The following is a 26,183-nucleotide window of genomic DNA, read 5'->3' as shown; positions in this document are numbered from 1 at the left end:
ACTTTATCAATACATACATGTAGAATCCCAGAAGAGCTCCTATAACCTGCGCTGCTATTTGGCTGTCTTTCCTAAGCAGTTACTGCCTGTGTGCGCAGCGCGTACTAGCTATACAACACAACTGCTGAGGGAGGAGTGATTTTGATTGTGGGGGGTTTTTAAGCTTTGAAAATACAAAGCTTGAAAGGCAGAGTTTAAGACTTAGCAGTATTGAAAAATGGCTTCGGTATTAATCTATCATCAAGATTAGGAAAGAAGGACCTGGGTTCTGGCCTCAGTGCTCAGTGAATTAAGGCCAAATGAATTTGCGACAGGATTCCAAGGCAGCAAACCCGCACTGTCTGGCACAGAGGGCCGGCTCATAATTTATCTGTCACAAACATTGATTTCAATAGTAACGATTTCTAAGTCTTCAGCTACAAGGATTAACAGCAGAAAAGAAAGACTCCAGCCAGAGTGTCTTAATGAATAAGCTGAGAATACAAAGTCTTTTAAAAACAAGAAAATAGAAATACAAAGCTGGGAAACAATGTCTGCGTGGTGCCATCCGCTTGGCCCCAGGCCCCGGAGGAGCCGGGCTGCGCCACGCACAGAGGCACTGTGGGCTGTGCCCGCAGCAGGGTGAGTGAGTAAATACTGTTTCCTTCTAGTGAGAACTACTTCATGCAAAAGGTAATATGTAAGGAGGAGTGAAAACTGGAGCCAGGATGCTCTGCTCTAGCAGGCTTTGGGGCGCAGCAAATGTCTAAGGTTAAGATGCTTGGAAAAAGGAAAACAATACAGTGACGAGCAGGAAGGCGGGATCAAAGACGTCATCCGAGGAACATGTCAGTATTGCTTCTGCTCCAACTCTGAATCATCCAGATCCAGAAGGGCGGCAGAAAAAGTACAACAGGCAGTTGATTTCTTCCACTTTCAGTTATCTTTTAACAACGCTCCACCACCTGAAAGCGTTGCTGGCAGCCCTGCCTTACTGACACGCATGCCTGTTGAAGGAGGACAGTGCTTTGCCACATACACCATTTTACACAGATGCATTCACAAACTGTAAATTACTCATTCCAAGGAAAAGCTGTGGATTCTTGGCCTAAAAGCAGATAAAGGTTACTTCATTGTCCAAGTATCACCTACCCAAATCGAATTTAATATTGCAAGGCAGCACACAGTATGGCATCTCACTTTTAACAAACATTTATTGAAAACGTCACAGAGGCTCTGGTAATACATTTGGTATGTCTCCATCCCAGGATTAAGAGAAATAGTAAAAATATAAAGGCTGTAAATGCAGAACTCTTAATCCTGGAAAAAGCAAGATTGAAAAAAACCACCCACATTCTGAGTTAAAAAAATAAGAAAAAAATCACTATCAAGACTTCATCTTTTAACTTCCTCAGTCTGAGGACTAGAGAAAGGAGCAGCGTTCCCTCCTCAGTATGTTTATTGCTTTTGGCTGGTGAGCTACCAAAACTCACCAAGTTACTTTGCTTTGTCAGCTTCAGCCCACTGTTACCTTCAGTGGCAGATGACAAAGGAAACACCATCCCATCCTTTCAGAAGGCAGGTCAGACTACTGAGAAATGGCTAACCTCGTAGCAATACGTACCGCTTCCTTGGCAAATTTGCCCGTTACAGAGGTGGTTCCTCTTGGGATACTTATAACCCACACAGAAAGAAGAATTATTTGAAGTTAAGGCAGCAATAAATAGCAGAGGTATGAAAAGCCTGCCTTCACACCCTAAGGCAGGAGTGATTATTCAGGTTTCAATAAACACGCTTTTTTTTCAGAGAGGATTCTGCATAACGTACTGCGGAGCCCTGAGTCTGCTGGCCAAGGTACTCCATGGGGCCAGGTTCTGGGGAGGAAATGAGGTACGAAGAGCCTCGCTTCTCGCTTCTCGTTGGAGCCACCTAAGGACAAGAAGAAAACAAGTGACACATGATCCAGTGCAAACGGTGTCAATAAATAAAGCTTGGGAATTGCCAAGGACCAGGAGCCAGTAACTGACTCCAAAGGCCCGACTCCTGCAGCTTTGAGGTCCAGCTATACACAGCTCATGAGTCAGTGTTTGTGCCCTTTCCCTAAAAAAACTGATCATAAATGCAGTGGTGCCTCACCGTACATGCGTTTTGTGAGGGCAAAGGGCTGGCGGGGCCAGGTGGCCCCACCCTACAGCGTGCATTTAAAAAGCAGCAGAGTAATGGCCATGCTAGTAGTACCCTGCAGCGTCATAGCAGCTCCAGTCACGTTCATCCTTTAAAGTCACCAGTGGGCCACCTTTTGGTCCTCTTTCTTTTCCCTTGGAGAGCTGAAAGGGTTAAACTGTCCTGGCACAGCTATGGTGCAAGTCAGATGTCGAAGGACTTTGTTTCCAGCCATGCCAAAGCGGGTTTGCGTTGTGGATTATGGGTAACCACCTGCCACTTGCAGGCATGAGTTTACATGTGGTACCGAAGTGAAGGAGAGAGCAGTAACCCCTCTTTTAATCAAAACTTCAATTTAACTAACATGCCTCACACCGATACACAGAAAGTCCTGAGGGTCCCAGAGTAGGGTTTCTGGTGAGGGCACAGGGGACCTAACCCTGCCCCACCGCCAAGGGCTCCTTGGGGTACGCAAGGCTCAGGTTCAATTCCTCTTTGGGATCCATCAGAGCAGGACACTGCAATATCCATGGCCCTACAGCACTAGAAGCTGCACATACATGTTAGAGCCCACCGCCCTAATCAGTGAGTCTTCACCGCTTCTCTCCCCCGCGCCATTAATTTCATTACCAAATGGTGTAAACAGTCGCCTTGCTCTGAAGGACCGGAGCATCTGCCCCGTAATAATCACCTGAACCTGATCTCATCACATCCTGCTCAACCACACTGCGTGTCCTGGGTTAAGTCTGGCTCCTCGATCAGAAGATTTGGGGTTTTGGTTCATGCCGGAGTGAATATTTTAGAAACCTTCACATGTTTCACAAACCGGGACACTAATTCCTTAACTCAATCAAAAGAGCAGCTGTGCTGACCAAATGTCCCTGAGCCCAACACTTCCTGGCAGTTCTCAGAAGCACCCCTTGCTAATTCACATTCACAACCCAAATTACCCTCTGCTAAGTCCAACTTCATTTTAGCGTGCACTTGTCATTATCATAAATAGGAACTTGCTTGAGGAAAGACTTTTAGTTTCCCCCTCGTCCTCTCTCCTGCACTTCTAACAGCCGTGGGGATGTCACGCGTGTACGGTAACCCTCCATTGCGTCCTGGCTCACGTGGCAGAGTGCAGCATCGCCACTGCATGGTTCATATAAACCTTCGACGGTGCTCCTCCTGAACCTCTGAAATGCAGCTCAGAGAGACAGGAGAAAAAAGGGTTGCAGGGTTAAAGCGAGCACACACTCTTAACCAATACAGAGCCTCTTGGGGAACAGTCTGTGTGCCCTCTGCACCGAGATTTATCTTTTGATTCCAGGAATGAGAAAAGTACCTCACTGCAGAGGCAAACTGTATTTCTGTTTAGTCTATGCCAAGGGACCGACCACTCTCTTTCTGCCTTTTATGGCATCTGGCGTTAAGACAAACTTTCGAGCAAGCTGTTCAACATCACCTGCACATACAAGCTTTCCTCTTTAGACTGGAAATAAACTCAAAGGTATTAGTTAGCTCAACCCCAGACTATCTACCTCCTTCTCCTGTTACAATTTCACTCGTTTCCAGTCATATCAGAGCTGTTAGGAAGCTCAAAGTGCTATCTTTTGCTGCACTGAGCTAGAGGTTTCACAGCCCATGGCAACGTGTTCAGGCCTTGGCCGTCTTTATCCCAAGACATGTCAAAGCCAGCTCCAGCCAGGCCTTGTCTCCTGTCCAGGAGTCATGAATTGCTACAGTTATGCGTTCCTTCTAAATCTCCTCCAAAAAACGTGAACCTCATGCCAAGTCTGAGATGCGAGTTCCTGAATGCCAGAACATCATGTGCTGAATCCTGCTGCTAACCTGCACAGCGAAGGGATTTAATGCCATGATGGAGGAGAGCCGTGCAGCAGGCTGGGCCCCTAAGCTCTCCCAGATGCCTGACTTCAGCTGTGGCTCCTCTCAGCACACCCGGGCACCATGCAAAGGGTCACAAGCTGCACCAGAGGCTGGAGAGCCAGCTCGGTGTCCCTCCAGCAGTGCTCGGAGAGATTATCATCACTCTCATGGCTGCATGGCTGGCACTGCACTCACAAAGGCAGCAGCTCGTTACACTGACGAGCATACTTCCCTGCAGCTGCTCCAAAACAGATGACAATCTGGCTTTTAAGGTCTCTCCCATCAGTAGAAACAGGAGAAATGTGATTTACCTACAGCATGAGTGTATGAATTCCTCAGGACTTAAGGCACTCGGGAAACAAGACGACCTACGCTCAGACTGAACAAAGCTTTTATCCCCACTGTCTCGGCCTGTGTTAAACTGGCCTCCTGTTAGTCCAGACTCCAGCCTCCTTTAAGCTGGTCCTCGCTGCTTCCATAGCATTTTGCTATCCCTCCTGCATCCTTTATTGATGAAACTAAGTGTCTGCTGCATCCAACAGACAAAGGAAGCTTTTGCTCAATGAGTCTGGCTGAAGTAGGTTGCATCTGACGTCTGTTATGTATTTCAAATGAAAGCCATTTTAAAATGGTTTTCCTCTCAGGATGTCGTTAACAGTGTTATGAAGTGGCAGCTGTAGGTAACCTGGACGCTGCCGTGACTTGCCAACTCCGCTTCAGAGGTTTTATCCCAGTGGCACTCACTGCAAAACATCTGCAAATCAGGCAAAAAAACCCCATATAAAACCAGTGTGAATTTCCTCCTCCTCCTTTGTTCACTTCCTATTTATTTCCCTACTTCAAGGCATTTTTGCACATTCACCCTCACAGATACCATCTTTCCAAGAAGTTTGTTCACAAACATCCAGCCTTTCGTTGCCTGTGGGATTTGGTGGTTTGTGGGCAGTGAGGAGCACTGATCTCCAGGGTGCTGGAGGGCTCTGAGGGGGGTCTGGCGCTGGCACGCCCTGCCCAACGACTGCTTTTATTCATCACATTCACCAGGAACCGTGTGTGATCCTGAGGCAACTCAGGATCCTGAGGAGCACGGGTGCAGTGGAAAACTTTGCCTTGGCTTGTTATGGGTCCAAAGTCCTCTCGGTGGCAGCATAAGACAAATAAGAAGCGCTTCCACCAGCAGTTGGCTTGGGCTGTATCTACAACCACTCTGCTCCGCCTCTCCTCTCTCCTCTCACCTTATTTAATGGGTTTTGTGGAGGAAGCTGCAAGCTGCCTGGCTGGTATGATCCCTGGGCTCCACTGTAAAGTGTAGGCATGACCTGCAAGCAGGTACTGTAGTCTGGGTAAGATCCACCTGTAGATTCCTAAATGCAGAACGGGATCCATGATCAACCAGAAGTTGAAAGAAAATAGGTTTAATAATTCATTTTTACATAGTAAAATGTGCTCATTATAGTAATGAGCACTCAGCAGATATGAAAATAGCTGAGTCACACTCAATTGCTAAAAGGAGTGTACAATTCACAGCAGCTCAGGCATGCAGCAATTTCTTGAGCAAAATGTAGGATTTGGGGGACGGTTTATTTTACACAATTCCTTAAAAAAAAAAAAGTGTGCTTCTCATTGGTCACAGAAACCTCGGGCTATATAATGGCCTGAGTGAGAAACAATCCTTCAGTAGACTCACTGGGAAATAATGTTATGGTGTGCTGTTTCTTGATAGGAGTACTTTAATACACTCCTGAACTTTACAGGTAACTTTGGATTGTGGGATTTTAGAGAGAGGAATATTTATGCCAGATATAATCAAAAGTGTGAGTATGAATCCTGGAGAGTAACTGTGCAGGGATGCCCTGCAGAAGGTGACCATGCAGTGCCATTCATCCCGCGCTCTCCAGCCCCTTATTTCTGCGGTACCGATGGCAGCAGCCACTATCAACAAACAAAGCAGGTGTCCAGAGTCCAAAAGCACCCTTACGGCTGATGGGAGAAACAGCCAATGGAGACAGGAAGAAAATAAAATTATTTCTCACCTCAGAGGCTTCATTTTCAAATTCATCAACTCTTGCCTGGGTAGAGTTATATGCCTGAGCATAATGCTGATACCACTGCTGAACAGCCTCCTATAAAGGAGGAAAAAACCTCTTCCCATTAGCTGTCTACTAAGATCACTTTAAATGAAAACAATTCTTACGGCCTTGCAGGACATGAGAATGAATGAAAGGCAAAGCTCTCCAAGAAGCATCGAAACATGTTTAACACCAGTGATAAAGCTCAAACCAAACATTTAAAAGTATGTTAAGTGCTTAAAAGATACACAAGGCACCACTGTCTTGGCAGCGGACGCAAGTACAATGTAATTTCTGTTGCATGGAAGGAACAGACAGTACAAATATAGCTGAATGATGACATGTGGCATGTCTGCACCTAAGTGACATCATTTGAGTCCTTCATGTTACTAAAGATACTAACAACACTAACGCTTCAATACTACTGATTTTTTTGGACAGTATTTTAAGGATTTGAGGTTAGGAACTACCTCCAGGAGACATAAAAATGAATTTAAAGCCAATAATCAGATCCAAACAAAATATTCAAGACAATGTCAGTGCTTACATGAAACACACGGCACAACAGCCCACAGGACATCTCTCTTGCTTCTCTAACCCACAACTGTCATCTGATCTGACTAGGAAATGGGTCTGGCCCCTGGCAAAGCTCCCTGCTGCAGCAAACGCCGTGCCGTGCAGCAACCCCATCCCCTCCACCCCTCCCGGCCACGCTGAGACCCTCCTAATACAAAACAACCACCATGTTCACCCGTGCACTTGCTCTCTGTCCTCCAGACCCAATCGACTCCCATAGCAGCCCTGCTCTACCCCGGTAGTTTTGGAGCAACACAGATTTCCTTGCCAGCAGCCTAGGAGAAGAGAAGACAGCTTGTTTCCGTCTCCCTGACGTAGGAGGGGACTCTGGGGAAGAGGTGATGGGGACCGGGCAGGAGAGAGAGAGACCTACAGCAGAGCCAGGGTGGGCGTCTCAGCGCAGACCCAAGATTTTTACACAGATTACCTGACAACACTACAATCCAGTTCTCACAGTTGATTTGTATACAGTTATATTTCTACACAGACTAGTAATGGCTAATAAAATATGGAAACGTTATTTCACAGAGTGTCCCGATGTGTGTGAAACCCAGTACTTGCTCTCAATACTGCAACACTCTCCAAACGAGGGGCAGCCCTCCACTTTAATGGCCATGCTCTGATCACCAAATGGGGCAAACGGTGAAGAAATCCCATGTAGTGAAACCAGCTGGCAGAGACTGCAAAAATTCCCCAAGCTATACAGGAACTTCTGGTAGACAGAACACACTCTTGTCTGGGATCTAGCCAAAGTGCAACAAAACTTTAAAACTTCTTGGGAAAGAGAAAAACTTCATGGTTTTGAAGACAGACAAAAGCCAAGCCAGAAGTTAGAAGAAGTAATTTTTTAGCCGACAGCACTGAATTCAGGTTCTCAAGAAGCAATCTTTCAATGGTTATGATACTGCAGCAGGGGATGTATTGAGGATTTTTATGACTGGCATTAGGTGTACTTTGTGCTAAATTTATAATGTACACTGAAAGAGAGAAACTATCAGTGAAGAGGACCTACAATGTTCAATATGAAGAAGAGGGTAGGCTTTGGTTGTAGGAAAACCTAGGAATCGCTGAAGAGTGGTTCATGATGTTGGGCAATGCTGTTCAACTGCACACAGGGCTATCAGACCACGTGTACCAAGAAGTGCATTAAGAGTACACAAAGAAAAACAATGAGCAGCTCAGGGAGGGATCTCTGAGTAGATCTCTGCCAAAAATCCTGCTACCAGAGCTCTGAGTGACAAACCAGGCTTCAGAAGAAAGCGCTGCAAAACAACGTACCTGTGTGTATTCCCCATGCTGTTGAGAGTAATTAAAATAATTTTCCATTGCATGTTGTGATGTAGTTCCCTGAGACACAGCAGCATCCACGATGTTGTTTGAAAGTCCGGTCTGCTGCGGTGGACTAGAGGCTTTGCTGGCAATTGCTGTTCGTAACACAAAGAATACATGGTTTACATAAACTCCACAAATTAGGTTGCACTCTCGTTTAGCAATATTCTGGGATTAAAACAGAAATTTGCTATTTCAGATTAGGCCATGTTAATCAGGGCTACTAATAATTGAAAGGCTTTCTAGAAGTTTGTCTACATCAGTAAGCACATTAACTCTGAAAATTTACCCTTCCCAAATAAAATATTAACTATGAGGATAGATTACATTGCAATTTTAAGACAGGCTACAAGATTTCCTTAGAGATAAATCTTACGGTCACTGGAATTACCTGCCAAACAGAGTAATTATTTGCCACGCTGGTCAAGGAAACTTGCAACTAAAACCGCTAAATGTTTGCTTACCTGGAAGACATAAACCAGGCAACACACTTGCCAAATTCAAGTAGGGGTTGGTACTAAGGCGTATTTCTTTTGGTGGTTCTCCTAGCAGCGAAGTCTGTTTTTTCAAGGGAGTCTGCAAAACAATTGGACAGGTCAGTTTGCATTATATTCATACAACATTTGTCAGAAATAAGGTAAGTGTCCCAGCAGGATTTTATAAAAAGCTTAGCCCTATGAAATGGAACAGGAAATCTTTTAAAATAAATACTGGGGACAACTATCTGGACACATTGCCTGTATTTTTTTCTTGCCAAATAATTTTGTAGGAATGTTTCTCTTTAGACTGTAAGTTACTAAAGGATATTAAAAAACAAACAAACAAACCAAAACCTTTTACATTCAAGTAAAGGAATAATGACTCCAGATGCAAGGAGTTAGCATTAAGAACATGACCAAGACAAAATCAACTCTTCTCACCCAGAGTCACAAGCAAATAAAGGACAAGTTAACCCTGGAGTGGAGAGATGACACTGTCTGCAATCTGCCATTATAACACATCTTACTGATCACTCTATTTATGAGCCCGTACTTAAAAGGGGAAAATGTTTATGAGTGGAAATGAAGTGTCAGGACTGACTCACTCCTCCAAACCACCAGAAGTGTCTCCTATGAGGGACTAGGAAGGGTACACTACCAGCTTATTTCCCTTTAGGTTATGTTAGAACAAATACCAGAAATAAGGATGAAGTAGCTATAGCAAGTTACATAGCTTGTCTGAAATACATAGCTCAAAGACTTTTATACAGTATTCTATTCTGCATCTATTCTGCTCATTTTTTCAAAGCCCATTAAGGAAAAAAATCCATTATTTTACTGGATTAATACTATTTTTAGTAAAATAGTGTTAATCAACAACTTTTCAAAAACAGTGAGACCAGTTTTTAAACACAAAAAGCTTCAGCAGAGTACTGAAATTCTTCATCCAGATGCAAAAGCAGGCATATAAGACAGTATGACTGTTCAGTATCAGCATACAGACTGTGGCTGTCCTGTCAAGGAAGTGAGTTTTGCAAACTGGGCCTTCTGTCTACTGATGCAGAAAAGGAAACAATTAAAACATCTACGAGGATTTCAAAAAAGAACTTTTCCTGATAAACAATAGTCATAGAAGTAAATGAATTATCTAGACTTTTAATGGTTTAATTACATTTCATTTTAGCTAAATTAAATGCTGAAATACAACACTGATTTTATATATGTATACACATACACCCTATGTATTTTATCTATGTGTATCTATACCTAGGTAAAATTCCACTTCATTACAGCAAAAAATGATTTAAAAAATGAAAAGTATACTTTCTGAAGTAGGACCAAATCTGTCAAAGCTGTCTAATAAAGGCAGACACCAATACTGTATATAATCTAATCACTTCAGATGCTTCAGAAAATACGTAAGGAAAACACAGATCTGATCTGAATTAAGAACATGTTTCCCCACAAATGTCAAAGTATTTATGTATATTATAAAAAAAACAAGTTCTGTTAATGACAGGAAAAAACTTCTGAAAAAAACTAGACCATTCTGGTTCAACTTAAATCCCAACCCATCATCCTTCCACCTCCCACCTTCAACGGATTAAATATCAAAACTGATACAGACTAAGAATATGTCAGCTATGGCTAAGAGGGTACAGATTAAAAGCAGAAAATTTACACACACACATATATATACACACACCTCCAGGAAACCCAAAGGCCCTACATACCACCAGAATTGCTCCTGATTAGTCATGAAATTCAACCACAAGTTCAATTTTCAGTCTTTAAAAGGGACATTGCCCTTGAGATAATTTCATCATCAAATACTATGAGGCATACACATGGAAAAAAAAAAACCCTCCAGCATTGTAAAAAGATTCCTTTGTTAATTCATTTGGACCACCAAAAAGCATTATTGTTCTCTCCCTATTATTCATAACTGAAATGACCTTAAAATGTCTCATGAATGATCCTGTGATCTAGCAAATTTTATAGTGAAGAACTACAATAAGCAGTTGCAGTTAACTCTTAAGCATGTTAAAATAAAAAAGAGAAAATCCACACATAAGAAAAAAGAAAATATTTGTATTCAGTGTTCCTTACCCCCAGACTTGTATCAGTGCTTTTTAATTGATTTTGTTGTTTGGCATGTCCAGCCCGCAAAGCTCCCGCAGAAAGATTTGTTAAGGTCTGATGATAAGGCTGTGAACCCGAGACAACCGCTTCGGTAGTCGATTGTTTATCTGGAGCGTTATTTTGCCCTGGTATAGCTTGTCCAACAATGTGCTGATTCGGAAAGAATGGCAGCATGCCCATCCCTGCTGCTGCTGCTGCTGTTTGAATTGGAGTCAGATTAGATGCTGCAGTCAACCATAAATGGAGAAACTTTTCTGCTAGACAAGATTTATCAGTACATTTTGTTTGTGGTTTTTACTAAGCAATGAGAAAAACATTTAGAGATCTATTTTACAGCTGTCCCAGAACACTGGATTCTGACGATAGTTTTTAATCTTTTACCATCCCAGGAGCAAACAACTCTATTTAAAGCTAATACAATAGAAGAAAACTCTGACTTTTCTGAACGTTCACTACGATAATAAGTTACTTAGTGTTTCCTGCCACTTTCAAAACCCTGTGAACAACATCCTAGAGATCCTGTATTGGAATAGAGGGGAAAAATCCCACCTCAACTGGTATTGGTAAAATTCTTTTTACAAACAAAAGAGATAGAAAGTATTCTCCAAAATTAAAATCTAGATATCCAGAATAGGTTTCTTCCCCGCCCCTTCCCCCCGCAAGCTCTTCCTTGCTCCTGGTTACTACCATTACTCAGACCACATCTAAGAACTGCAGAATACATGGCTCTCAGTGGAGGAAACAAAAAAGACGCACTAAGCAGTATCACAGCTGATCTTTCCTCATAAAAATTGAGGGCATCACTGGCGCAGAAATTTGCATTCAAAATTGACATCTGTCACAGGCTGGATGTTAAAGCTCTATTGCTTAATGAAATGAATGCAAAAAGCCTATATGCGGTGCCTCTTCAGCTACTCAGATTTATCTGCTTTGAAACAACAAACCCCCAAATTTTGGTCCTAAATAAAAACATATTCCAAATGTACTAAAAATGGTAGTAACTGAGCAAGCAGAATATTTAACAACCTGCAAGTATTCAACCAATGCCAGTGTACTCTTTCTTCCCTGACAAACAGATGAGAGAAGCTAGGCAACAAGGCAAGATATGTCAAGTTTGTTTCCTGCTTAAACCAGCAGGTTACAGTTGGTTATACAGATATATAACTTGTTACCTTGCTTAACTACATAGCTATATAACGTGCATTATTGTCCGGCTCCCTGCCTACCTTACTGTGCAGTGATAAGGTTCAAACATATTACTGCTTTTGCTAAAGTGGGAGAAAGTAAGGTGCATAATTTCAAGCTGAGCATTTCTACTGATTCGGTATGAAATAAAATGTCATTTACACTTAAGAGCTTCTCCACGGGTTCCCATGCCTGAACTCACTGATGGCATTACCCCTATTCCCAGTACTGTCTGCAGCAGCATTGTTGGAGGTTCTCCCAGCAAACCTGGTTTCTATAAGGAAGAATAGAATAAATGATTAAAACAATGTCTGTAGGTATTTCTTATAACTTTCACATTCAGTTTATCTTTTTAGATACACTAAACTGTTAAATTATAGTAGATGAAGAAAATTATTTATCAGTTATAAGAATGTCCAAAGACAGTCAAAGTTAAAGTGATGACCTTACACTATTAGCCTGAATGTTTTCAATCTTCATCAGTTGCTGCTGTGGCAATGGTAGGTGAGCAGGGCTCTGCAGCAGTAAGTTAGATGTACTCCCCAGAACTGAACTCTGTGAAATTAATAAAGTAAGTGTTAGCTGACAGTCATGGAAAACAGTACATTCTTGAAACGTTTTCAGATGATACTGCTGAAAGAAATTTAAATTAGTTTCTGAGTTAATACAGCAAAGGAAAATAACTATTTCCTCCACAGAACTAAATTTTTGCTTCATTCATAGAAAGTTATTTCAAGTTCTTTTAACCTCTCTTCCTCCCAGCCCTTTTTTTCACCTCACAACCACAAGTATGCTTTCTGATGGCTTTTAAAGGATCAAGAGTATACTTCAAATACAATCCAGACTCTATTGCAGCCCCTGTGTCTAAGCCAACAGGGAAAGCTAAATGCGTTTGAAGCCTCTGCAGACAGACTAGATAGGGAGTTACCTACAGTGCCAATAAGAAAGATGAGACACAAGGACTTCAGGGGATTATAAGCTCTACGAATAAGGACTTCATTGTTTGTTAACATTTGCATTGTGCCTTGCATTGCAATTCTAATACATAATCTCGGCCAAATATCTATACACTGTACAGGACTCGGCTGTAACTGGCAAGGACTCTCATCCCTTGCTTTACAGTTACCAAACAGTATCTTTACTTTCAAAAAGGAATATCCAGGTATGTTTTTCCCCCTTTTTAGTGGCAACTGTATACACAAAATTCTATTCCAGAACCGTTAAAAAGCTCACAAATCACAGTGCCTACAGATTGTCAAGTCTATAAAATATTTATATTTTTCATTAAAAAAATTCTGGATTATTTTGCCACCAGAATTGAGCCACTTAATCAACAGCTTTAGGGTACCACGTTCAGACTCTCCTACTGGTATATTCAGCAGTAGGTGCTCTGGCTAGCACAGTGGCTTCAAAGAAACCCTGTGTCCACTCTAGATCACAAAACCGCATTATGATTCTTGCTAGCTGAACACAAGCTTGAAACTTTCTGGCAGCAGCTCCTGAGTGTGATTTGCCAGGCAAAATATAGGTTGTTCTACAAACCTTTTTGTACAGCGGTGCAAGAATAGATATGTGGGACACTGACTGTGTCAAATCATGACGAGTATAGCCTTCCTCATTTTTTTGAAATCTCCGACATAGGAAAGATCACCAAAACCAGGTAAAGAAGATGGAACCCAAAAAGAAGGCAGCTCTCCCGATGCATGCCTTTGCAGATTTTGCAGTCTCCTGCAAAACACCTCACAAATATTTTCAAGCCTAGGTTGTATCTGTGTGCGGTAGGGTCAAATTCCTTATGGAAAATCCCCTATGCCTATAATATGGTCTTCTGGACTCAGAAATGTGCAATATAAAACAGAAAAGGGCCATATCTAGATTAGTTATGCATCTGCTATTTTAATTGCCTTAGTAATTTCCAGTAGAAATTATTCAGAGCTGTTATTGTCACCAATACCACTGGTTGTTCCTTCTAAACTTGGTTAAGTGAACAAAGAAAATGTATTAGTTCAACTGCAAAAAACTTTCAGAAATACAAGAGTGGAAAATCAGGTTGGTTAGAATCCTCAAAAGAAAGTCTCTGGGTTACTAAAGATTTAATAAACTCCTGGATGACTCAGGAAAACACATCACTGAGAAAGTTTAAAATGCTTTATTTTGGCACATGATAATTGTAACTAAGAGAAATTAAAAGAAAGAAGTTGAAAGTCATGCTACCTCCAGAGTTGAAAGATTACTGGATAAATAACCCATTTGTTCAAATTCCCCTCTGTTGAATCTTTTTTTATCAGTTATTTTATAATGTTGTGGCATAATCATCCTAAAAATATTGTTTCTTCTCATTATATTACTTTACAAAACCTTGAATATAAAATAGCAAAACCAAGATATACAGGAAGCTGAATCAGTGTGTGACTGGGGAGGTGGGGAGAGAGTCAAGCCAAGATGCTGTCTCTTTCTCTATCTTGTGACAATAATGAATCTCAAGACAATAAAAATAGTGACGTGGTTCTCTGGCTTTAGAGAATACTCTGAAATAAGCCACTGAATAACAGAAAAATGTGCGTAATAGAAGGAATTGGGATAATCAAATCACTGTCAATAAAATTCAGGCTTTAGACCACGTTTGGATTAAATGAATTTAATCCAATGAATTAAATGACAGGAAGCTCCCTGGAAGAGAATTAGACTTGTAAGTCTCTCTAAAGAGAAAACACGAAGTTTGGCTGCAGCACTCTTAAGCCAAAAAACATTGGACCATCATCAATCACACCATTAACTGTGTACAACATGCCTGTATCCAGCTGTGATTAGAAAACATTCCCATTGTCTTCCAAGGAAGCATAGACTCTTCAAGGCTGAAGAGAGAGCAGCAGTAACGAAATTGAAAATGTCATTTAAATAAAGGAAGTACAAGCAAAGAATGATGTATTTTTTCATTGTACAGGAAAAAAGCAACTCATTTGATGGGGCAAAATCAAGTAGTATTTTTTCAAAATTAATATATTCAGCTACCAGTTTTTAGCAGAAAAAAATAGAAAAGCTAAATATACTTAACATTTTAATTTGGTCTTTTTTAAAATCTGTAAGTCTGTGTTTGCCAAAAGAACAGCAGAAATAAGAACTGCTTAAGGGGATTTTATTTTTTAAATTGGAATTTCTGAAACATCAGAAATAGTAAGTCAAAGCAATTGACTCCAGTCCCTCATAGGTACTTATGAAAATCCCCACCATGAATATTAAAGGCAAATTTTGGCTCCTGGCAGAGCTGGAGAAATCTCTGCCAGAACCTCAATGCAAGGTGGAGGCCAGGCAGGCTGCTGGCCAAGTGAACTGCTGCAAGGAGGAGTTCTGGTTGTGGGTGCTACTCTAGCACGTTCTCATCACCAGTTTCTAGGGCAAACTCATCCCAAATATCCTTTATAGTATCTTTCAGGAATTCTGGTGTCCATATGGAAGTCGTATCAACTTACAGTGAATTACAGATACTCTGAGAACACTTTAAACAGCTTATAACCTTGGGGTTTTTTTGACTAAGCAGCACATTACTGCAAATTACTATTTTTTTTATGGCATATATAGCACATTTTGGTCCCTGCAAGCTTTAAAATGAAGATAACAATGCTAAGCTTCTTGGCTTGAATAAGATAAAACAATCAAGTCTCTACAGGAAGTGTGTATGAGCAGCTCCAAGAGAAATGGATGTGCCATGCTCCTCAAGCTCTAATTTAAAGAGGATTTTTTTTGCCAGTAATGGCAAGTTGTCTCTACATCGGCAGGTGTTAGCAAATCAAAAGCTCAGTTAAGATAAAATAACTCACTTGTGGATAGTAAGCACAGTCTGCTTTTACATCCCCATAGGCATCTCATAATAGAGAACTTTTCTTAAAGACAGCTTTAATGAGAACACTTGATTTTAGTCGTAATTTCTTAAAACTTTGAGAATATTTTTCATGCTAAGATCTCCACAAATATGTATTTTGACAAAAGGTTTTTTTGTCACATACCTGATGAACTTTATTCAACTGCAAAAAAGGTGGGCCAACTGCTGAATTTATTAGGTGAGGTAAACCTGCAGATGCTCCAAGAACTGTTTTAGAAACACAAGACAAAGTTGCAGTGTTTTATAAGTTAGGCAAGTAAAGATCTTTGTAAGAGTTATTCTCTATTTTTCAGATTTGGTTTCCACAAAACTTTCTAGTATACTAAAGGTCACTATAATGAAACCTTTCAATACACCCAAGCTTTGATCTGCAATTAACAGCATATTAAAGATCAAATATACTTTCATGGAGCTCCTCTAAAGCTGAGAGTTTTGCTCAAAGATGCAGAAATGCCTGCAGTTGACTGCAAGTCCACAGCATTATCTAAAGTGCTTCGAAACTTCAGCATTAGCTAGTGTTTCTTCACTACAGTGTTCACTTCACACACAATTTCTGTATATCTTCTGTCAGTAGATTATGTCACAAACTCTTAGCTGTGCCCCACTTGACTCTTCAAATTATCTGTTCTCATTCCTGTTCCTAATACTTTCACCATTTGAAATGTGGCAAGATTGTTTTTAATATGTTTATTCATATCCATTGTAATAAGAGGACAGAGAAATGTTTTTGGCTAATATCGTTATGAAATGCCGTGTACGACTATGGTAGCATCCAAGTGAATAACGATTTACATTGGAATCAACAGGAGAAAGCCTCGGGCCGCAAAATTCAGATCTAGAATCAGATTTAAACTTGCCATTTTAATGATGTCTGCAAAAGACATTTCATTTTAAACCCATTTCTAATATAAACATTCAGAAACCACAGAGTTAATGTGAGGACATTTTTAGGTAACACTAAATTTTTCCCAGACACAATACTGTAGCAATCCATCTCTTTCTTTCACTTTCACAAAATGTGAGTGTCTACAGACACACCGAAACAGTGTCTGCACAGATTTTAAAATAGTATTCCTATTGTCTCCTTTGCTGAAACCTTATATCACCAAGAACAGGGTTTCTTTTTTTAACTCAGTTTTAAAACAACTTACCAGGTTTAACAGCATGTCCGCGCAACTGGGGCTGCAGTAGCATTTGCAACATTGCTGGATTATTAAAACTTTTCATAATCTGCACTGGATTTGGCTCTGGAAGCAAGCCTTTCCTATTGTTCCTCATCTCCAATTCAGAGAGATAAAAAAATGTTAGAATCAGGAGAAAACAAAGAATACATCTAAATCCCTCAAACTTGTGTGACAGTAATGTACACGTTTCATTTTAGACAGAAAAAACACCTCCTTCCCTGTTTCCTGCTCCTTTTCCCTCAAATGAAACGCCTAATAAACTATTCCCCCAAAACTTCAAGCATGTTATTTTTCCTGAGACTCATTTCTTTTTTTCCCTTAAGCCAAGACAGAGTTATCGATAAAGGAGAATCTGAAAGGCACTGTTAACATGAACACTACAGCCTATCTTATAATAGCACCACTCATCTCTTTTATAAAGATGTGGGCTAAAGTTAGCTGGAGTAATGAGACTGTTCTGCTTCTACTTTTAAGACAGCTTCATGTAACACTTATCACATCCGATTTTCTAGGAAATAATTTGATAAGACATGTGGGTGTAAAAAGCTTTCTTCTCTATCAAGCATGAAATTAAACTATTTCTCCTACCTTGAAATTTATCTTAAAATTGACAAATTCTTGCCTCTCTGTTTTAAACCAAGTTTTAACTTGTCAAATGACTCCACTTGCAGTTGCTTTTGTTTTGAACTGGAACAATTTCTCGTACAGAAGATTAAATTTACTAAAATCCCAGAGCTATGTAAGTATAACTTTGTGACAGCTTATGGCGGTATTTTACCCTTCCTCCTTGCAGAATATGGCCACACTCTTCCTAGGAAGGAGACTGAATTGGGCTAACTAGATTAAAAAAAAATGGCTAATGCTTACAAAACTTGGCTTGTTCTCCTAATGCAAAGCAGCTGAATCCCTCTGACCCAACTCAGGCCACTCAAGGTGTATCAAACTCATTCTGAAAACAGATTTGCAAATATCTTACCATCCTTTGCGCTGCTATAAGTGCTGCTAATGTGCTTCTGCCTGGCGCTCCTGGAGCACAGTACGACACCTGGACTCTCTTTCCTTTGATAGTCATGCCATCGGTGATTTCTTGTACTTTCTCAGCCTGCTCTGCAGTTTCATACTCAACCACCGCAAAGTCACCAATATAACTATCTTCGTCCTGAGCAAACTGAAACAACATTTCACAATACACTGAACAAAATGGAGAATTTCAGGAACTGCCTTGCGATATTTTTACCTATCCCTTGCAAAATACTTCGCAAACAGTTGACACCTATGTTAATGCCTACCCAAATCAGTATGTTTCTTTCTCAAACATGCTAGATATAAGTTGAATATTGTATCTTCATATATTTGGCATGCATGCTCTACCTACTTGAATTACCACCTTCACTTCAATCTAACCTCATGAGGAACCTGAGCTATAAAATGTATTTAACACATATGTTCAGACTAAAGAAGAAATGAGAAGGAAATTGTAAATACAGCTGTATGCGACAATAATTTTTATTTTTATTTTGCAGGATAAGAATTATAAACTCATTATTGTTCAGTTTTTAAGCCTACAATAATAAAAATGTCATTCATCAGACTACATGATAGTTGTTGAAACATGTAACAATGCAAATTCCACTAATACATACTGCCTTTTAGGAGAATATGAAGTCTGTGGTTGTATTTAATGCCAAGAGAAGATACCAGACTGATCAATCAAGCAGACTGGAAACAGGCTTACATATCAAACAACGATCTGTGCTTTGTTTGCAGAGTTTTATAGCAGAATGAGCAGATTTAAATCAAACAAAAAAAGGGGGTGAGAAAGGAGGGAATACAGCTTAGGCAAAATCTCCAGTCCCAAAATGAACAGAAATTATATACTGATACTAGCTCTGACGTGGAAGAGAGGAAATCTCCTCTAGATTTCACTGGATAAAAACAACCTATTCCCAACTATTAGGTCCCACAAATTTACACTAACAATTGAAAAATAAACCTCAAAGATTTTGAAGAAAAAGAGGGTGATCAGATCTTTAATGCCACTGTTAAAGACTGGCCTCTGGGAAGAGCTCTGGAGAACACACACATTTGGACATATAAATACACACATATATATGTGTGTGTCTATGTGGAGAAGCATTATATTTTATTTTGACATCAGTTTAGCCGCACTGGTGAAGACCTGAAGTACTTGTGAAAAGAATGGTTTGCAGCTATGGAACGTATTATAGTTTCATGCACAGTTAAAAACTCCCTTAACATGTGAAAGTGCAGCTATCAGTATTCTTGCAAACAGATCAGGAATTTTTAAACTTCCCAAGTAAACAGGTACTGAAGAAAAGCCCTCTGTCCCTATCTAGATAACAGTGGAGACCTCCTAGTGACAATTTAAAGTTGATGTAAGAAGTTTTTCTGGTCCATAGAAGACATAAGAGGTTTTCTGGTCCATTTTGTTGAAGCAAAGGGCAAAATATGTCCCTGTAAGTCCTAGGAAATGCCATTTTTCTAAGACCCACGTATAAATATCCAGCTTCAGCTCTTCCTGACAGAGCATTTCTATTGTCAATAAAGGAGAAATCAAATTGATTTCAAAAATTGGTAACTTTGGAATAAAATGAAATAAACCAGAGTTTATTTCATGAGTTCAGCTAAGAATTTTAGGTAAAAGATCATATTTACATGATTAAATACTGCATCAGAGTTACCAGCAGAACTAAGCCATGAAAGCAGCACAAGACAGCTACATTAAAGAAGCCGTATCAGGAGATGGGCAAAATGGTCAAAGTGACTCTACTGGAGGGACAATCTGTATGCAGGAGTGATGTGAAGGCTGGATTGGCCAAAACTAGGAAACAGAAGGAAGAGAGAGACTCTAGTCATGAAGACATAAAATAACAAGAGTGTGAACGAACATTTTAATTGTTTTTCTAAAACGTATTCATTCTTCCAGAAGTTTTCCAGACAAAGGCGCTTCTCCTAGTTGTTCTCTATTGAAATTCCCTCCCCACCCAGGTTTCTGCTACCCTGCCCTCTCCTAGTTTTCCTCTTATGTCTCTACCTATCATGTCACACCCCCCTCCTTGCTTTTTCCACACTTTCTCAGGTCTTCTTCCTTCTCCTTTCTTTGTACTTAATTTTTAGGTCACCTCACTTCATAAAACCATAATTAATTAGCACTATTGTGATGAGAATTCTTCCACCGTCTTCCCTTTTTCATCTATCAAATTTGAACTACTTGTTTACCTACCTCCACCCTCATATCTTCCCTCTCCAGAGGGCTGCTTCCTGTTAGCCCATGGGCTTCGCCTCCATCACTCACCCATTACACCTGCAAACCATCACCTCTGCTGCCTCTCCCCACCACCCTCGAGGCAGAGCCTCCCTTACCAGTCAGTACCTGTTGGATGCCCAGTGGAAACATGAGGCATGACTGAGAATAAATCACGTTTATTCCCTGAGAGTAAATCACACGTTATCATAAGCAAACCTTTTTTCCCTATTATTATCATACTTCTATGATCTACCTATTAGTCGACGTCATGGTTTAACCCCAGCTGGCAACTAAGCACGACACAGCCGGTCACTCACTACCCCCCACCGGTGGGACGGGGGAGAGAAGAGTAGAAATGAGAAAACTCGTGGGTTGAGATAAAGACAGTTTAACAGGTAAAGCAAAAGCCGTGCACGCAAGCAAAGCAAAACAAGGAATTCATTCCCTCCTTCCCATCGGCAGGCAGGTGTTCAGCCATCTCCAGGAAAGCAGGGCTCCATCACGCGTAACGGTTACTTGAGAAGACAAATGCCATCACTCCGAACGTCCCTCCCGCTTCCTTCTTCTTCCCCCAGCTTTCTATGCTGAGCATGACGTCACATGGTATGGGATATCCCTCTGGTCAGTTGGGGTCAGCTGTCCCAGCCATGTCCCCTCCCAACTTCTTGTGTGCCCCCAGCCTACTCACTGGTGGGGTGGGGTGAGGAGCAGAAAAGGCCTTGACTCTGTGTAAGCACAGCTCAGCAATAACGAAAACTTCCGTGTATTATCAACTCTGTTTCCAGCACAAATCCAAAACATAGCCCCATACTAGCTACTATAAAGAAAATTAACTCTATCCCAGCCAAAACCAGCATATTCTATTACACAGTGTGTTTATACAAATGATAGGTAATATGAGAACGTGCCAAGAATGTTTTCTTGGATATATTTTTGACTGGGTGCCTATTTCCTAATTCAAAAGCATACTGTTCAATTCCTGTATTTTACAGAAACATGTATTTATTGCCATTTACTGACACAATGCATACACAATCCTCACCTACACCAGGTGTGACCCATGTATCATTATGATTTAAGAAGGAAGGTAAAAGTAAATTTTTAAGTGCACAGTAGAATACTGTTGGTGAAAACCATCTTCATCAAAGCAGTCTGTTATTCTTTGAACTTCAGAATTTTAAAAGAATGCTGAAAAATTGGGGGGAGCTGATAACAGCCTCCAGATTATCTGACAGCTGGAAAAATGCCCTGAAGTAAAAGACTTTAAAAGATCAAGCTGTTTAGCTAATTAAACAAAGATTAAGCAAATGACTTCATTACAGCATATAATACCTTCTTACAGGAAGAAAATAGTGGGGAGCAAAGGCTCCTCAATCTAGTCATCAGTGAGGTGAAGCTGAAGCCAGATACATTCAACTGAGAAAACAGACAGAAGTGCAAAATAACAAGGGATGGGCAGTTTCTGGAAAGAGTTACTTCCAATTTAGGCATCTCCTGGTATATTTGGATCAAACAAGTACAAGGATGTGCTTTAGCCAACTACAAATTACCGGGGCTCGAAAAGAGCACTAGGGAAAATGTGATGGCCTGCAGGTGGTCAGACTAGACAGCCTGATGGACCTTCCGGTCTTAGATGCTGAGAATCTCTGGTTACTTATCCCTGAAGCTAATCCCTGAGCAGCCTTCCAAGATACTTAAGAAAAAAAAAACCAAAACAAACTGAAATCATACCCAACTGTGTGACCATAAAGCAAGCTTTCTTTCTACTGCCTGTTTATGGTACACTGGTCTGCACCGCTTCTATGAGCAACATTTTATTTGTGGTCTAGTATCTCACAAACCATGATGATGAGAAGGAAACCTTTACACTTGCGAAGGCCTGTAAGGATCTACCTCTTCTGTACCTGGCAAGCTTGCCAAAAGATGTACCACTTCTGTCACTGGCAAGCCCAGCCAACTAGGAGATCCCAAGCCTACATCTTCTCCAGTTAGGGAAAAAACACATTAGATATTTGCAGAGGTTTTAAATATATTAATTATATACATATATGTATATATTCTCCATCATCTAAACTGTTGCACTTCTGGTATTCGTACACTCTGGCTTTCTTTACTGAGCAATAAAACCATCATCACCGTTTTCTTTAAAAGCTCTCTAAAATATTTCTAAAATTATTTTCAATAATATACATGAGGAGGGGATGTCTTATAAACATTTTATTGGCGCTTCACGGAGTGGTATCCTGCAGAATTCCCAGATGACATCGACCAATCACTGCAAACCCATACCAATAAAGCATCCATACCACATCATATATCGCAATGCAGATGCATAACCATTCACGACTTAAATGAAAAATAAAAAGGTAAGGCAGCAAGCAGTGAAGATGCAAATACAGAGCTACTTAAATCATGACCATGATCTTCCAAAAGATACAAATTCAACATACCTGGCAGAAAACAGGTTTATACTTTAGTGAGAAAGCTTGGATCAGTTCTTTTGAATCAGCGTAGTCTTTTTGAAATTTATCTACACAAAGGCACTTGGAGTGAATAAGATTTGTCGTCAGCTGGTTCACATCCATCCACTGCGCAAAGAGAGTGCTCTCGTCTAACTGTTTCCCCAGAAGTTCCAGTCTCGCCTTTGCAGCAGAATCCTTCTTCATATATTCCACGAAGCCATAGCCCTTTGAATGGCCAGTAACTTCGTTATAGACCAAAAAACACCTCTCAACATTGCCATACACACGCACAAGTTCTTCAAACTCTTCTAACGTAAATGAAATGGGCAAATTAGTAATGCAAAGCAAAGCATCTGTTGGTTGGAGTTGCACGGATATTTCTTTTCCCCGAAGAGAATACTGGTGAAACTTCCGAATCGCGTTTTGAGCCTGCTCTCCATTTAACAGAGTAACGAATGCTGTAAGAGACCAAAACAAGTTACATCACCTAATACAGCTTCTCTCCAGCTACAGAGGTAATTACTATACCTCTCCCTCCCCCCAAAACCCACCAGTATAAGTTACAGGAAAAATAAGAGTTTGGGATTTACCCTGAAGATGCAATAGATAGAAAGATATGCTGTAAAATGTATTTTAAAATTTGACGTTATGAACTGGACGTCATAAGTAATTAACTCAAAGAATGACTATAGAAACAAAGACACACACAACTTCACTACTTGTTACACAGCAAAATTTTACATTTGGGAAACAAAAAGCAATTAAATTTTATACTGAAGTCAACAGATTACTGATTCTACTGACTTTCTTTGAAGACAGCATCCATAAATTCTCACATCGGGGTCACTGAATCTTTTTTGGGCTTTCTGTCTGTAAAGCATTTCACACAGTCACAGAACCACGGACTGGATGAGGTCGGCAGGGACCTCTGGAGGTCATCATCTTGTCCAACCCCCTGCTCAAGCAGAGTCTCCCAGAACTGGTTGCGCAGGACCATGTCCAGATGGGTTCTTAATATCTCCAAGGATGGAGACTCCACAACCTCTCTGGGCAACCTGTAACAGTGCTTGGAGACCCACACAATGAAAAAGTATTTCCAGATGTTCAGAGGGAAACTCCTGTGGTTCAGTTGGGACCTGTTGCCTCGTGCCCTATGGATTAAAGAGGATGTAATACTCTGAAGAAACCAAGCAGATGGAAGCTAATTCATGTGTTTTCTTCCAGTAACGAACTGAAGTGCACAGGACAGGGAAATCCCATGCAAAAACTTTCGTTCATTTCAGGGAAAGACAGACGAAGCCTCGCACTTCACACAGAGATTCCCTCAGCATTGCCAGCCACTCGCGGACGCAGGGTTGGGCACTGGGACATGTCTTCAATGCCAAACTTGTGAAAGATCACCTTCAGAAAACTCAACAAGTGTGCGTCTTCCAGAATAGCCTTCAAACCCACAAATCTCAGCAGCCAGTACCACCCAAATCTGCCCCCCACCAGGGCAGTGGGTAGGACCTACCTTTGCTGAGCTGCTTTCCTTACATTGATCCTACAGCTACTTCATTTCCTTACCCAGCACTACCAATTCTTGTTTTCTGTTTCATTTTATTGTTTATTCAATTGTGTCTTCTCATTTGACTGCTGGAGAAGCAGTATCACATGGATGCAGCACCAACTCCCGGCACCAGCACTGGTGATGTCATGGCCACGTCACAGCCAGCAAACTGCTCGTGGTAGTCCACATCACAAAGGGGTTGGTGACATGGTTGGCCCCAGATGGCTATAAAAAGGGCTGCACCAGCCCAGACTGGCAGACGAGGAGGCAGGCGAGCGAGGACTGAGAGGAGCAGGCACGGAGGAGAAGGCAACGGAAGGGGGCTGGGGCTCCCCACAGCAATGCAAGGTGACTCCTCTTTTGTTGCTTCTCCTGAGAATTACAGCCAGGCTCCTGGAAAGGGACGCAACCAGACCACAGCTCCTGTCCTCTCTCACCTCATCACTCGGCCGGAGAGCTGTCAATGCTCTACAGGACAGATAAGACAGTCCTGGCCTCTACCCCATCCTGGTTTTGCAAGGAGCTTCCACAACCATGGGCAAAGGGAGCTCCACAACCCTCCCCCCTGGGTAGCTGAGGGCTGAGCACCAGCCCTGGGGATGTCATGGCCATGTCATGGCAGGCAGAACGTTGGCACTGGTCCATGTCATGGTGGGGTAAGCGACAGGGTAGGCCCAGGACAGGTGTTTCCTCGCTGGCTGGGATTCATATGATAGAAAGCCTTGGCATGAGTCTGGCATTGCTCCAGGCAAGGAGGCCAGGGCTGCTCATGGCAAAAGAGGGTGGCTGCTGAGATTGTTGCTTCTCCTGTCTTTGACAGCCACAGCCTGGACATGGGCATAACCACACGACAGCACGCTCCTGTCATCTCCCACCTCATCACTCGGGCAGAGAGCTCTCAGCACTCTACAGGACAGATAAGACAGCCCTGGCCTCTACCCCATCTTGGTCTTCCAGGGAGCTTCCCAAAGCCATGGGGAAAGGGAACAATCACAACCTTCTCCCCTGGGTAGCCCAGGGCTGGGCTCCAAACGACGTCCTGGCACCACCCCTGCTGATGTCATGGCCATGTCACAGCCAGCAGACTGATCATGTGAGTATACATCACAGTGGTGTCAGAGACACGGTAGGCCCCAGTTCGGTATGAAAAAAAGGGCTGCGCCAGCCCAGACAGGCAGATGAGGAGACGGGTGAGCAAAGACTTAGAGGCTCCGCAACACTCACCATATCTGTACCCTGTCATCATCCTACAGAAAGCCAGGTGTCCACACTTGTGGGCAACGGAGAGCCACACCACCCACCGTATCTGTGCCCCATCCAAGTCCCAAGGGCAGCTCTAAGTATCCCACAGCCATGGAAAACGGGAGCTCCACAACACACACTGTATCTGTACCCCATCATGACCATACAGACAACCAGAAGGTGCCCACAGCCGTGACAAATGAGAGCCACACCACCCACCGGACCTATACTGCATCCAGGACCAAAGGGCAGCTCCAACATGCCCACAACCGTGGACAACGGGAGTGCCGCAGCACCCGCCACCTCTGTAAAATGTCATGGTCTCACAAGCAGCTGGAACGAAAACAAAGCCGTGGACAAGGAGACCTCCAGACTACCCACCGTATCTGTAAACCATTCACATTCACGGACAGCCAGAAGGTGTCCACACCCGTGGGCAAAGGGAGAGCCACACCACCCACCGTATCTCTACCCCATCCAGGACCCACAGGCAGCTCAAAGGGCCCACAGCCATGGACAACGGGAGCTCCACAACACCTGCCACCTCTGTAACGTGTCAGAGTCCCACATGGAGATGGAAGGAATACGCAGCCGTGGACAATGGGAGCTCCTCAACGCCCACCGTATCTGTACATCATCCAGGACCCACAGGCAGCTCAAAGGTGCCCACAGCCATGGACAACAGGAGCACTGCGACACCCACCATCTCTGTGCCATGTCATGGTGCCACAAGCAGCTGGAAGGAACATGCAGCCGTGGACAACGGGAGCTCCACAACACCTGCCACCTCTGTAACGTGTCAGA

The 26,183-nt window shown here is 42.0% G+C and overlaps 1 protein-coding gene across 1 annotated transcript; it reads right to left on the bottom strand.

Moving 5' to 3' along the window:
- Positions 1-605: 605 nt before the first annotated feature.
- Positions 606-25,380, bottom strand: RAVER2 (ribonucleoprotein, PTB-binding 2). The gene is made up of 13 exons (XM_009320646.1): positions 25,362-25,380; positions 22,577-23,046; positions 17,835-18,026; positions 16,826-16,952; positions 15,799-15,881; positions 12,245-12,349; positions 11,957-12,068; positions 10,577-10,833; positions 8,453-8,564; positions 7,938-8,083; positions 6,048-6,137; positions 5,250-5,378; positions 606-1,908 (listed from the first exon to the last, which is right to left on the bottom strand). Exons 1-13 carry the CDS (start codon positions 25,378-25,380, stop codon positions 1,762-1,764), a joined length of 1,989 nt encoding a protein of 662 aa, XP_009318921.1. The 3' UTR covers positions 606-1,761.
- Positions 25,381-26,183: the final 803 nt, after the last annotated feature.

This window comes from Pygoscelis adeliae, unplaced genomic scaffold (genome assembly GCF_000699105.1).
Source record: "Pygoscelis adeliae isolate BGI_AS28 unplaced genomic scaffold, ASM69910v1 Scaffold402, whole genome shotgun sequence".
Classification (NCBI taxonomy): Eukaryota; Metazoa; Chordata; class Aves; order Sphenisciformes; family Spheniscidae; genus Pygoscelis; species Pygoscelis adeliae.
The sequence above is the reverse complement of the archived record's forward strand: the minus strand, read 5'-3'. Positions and strand labels throughout refer to the sequence as shown.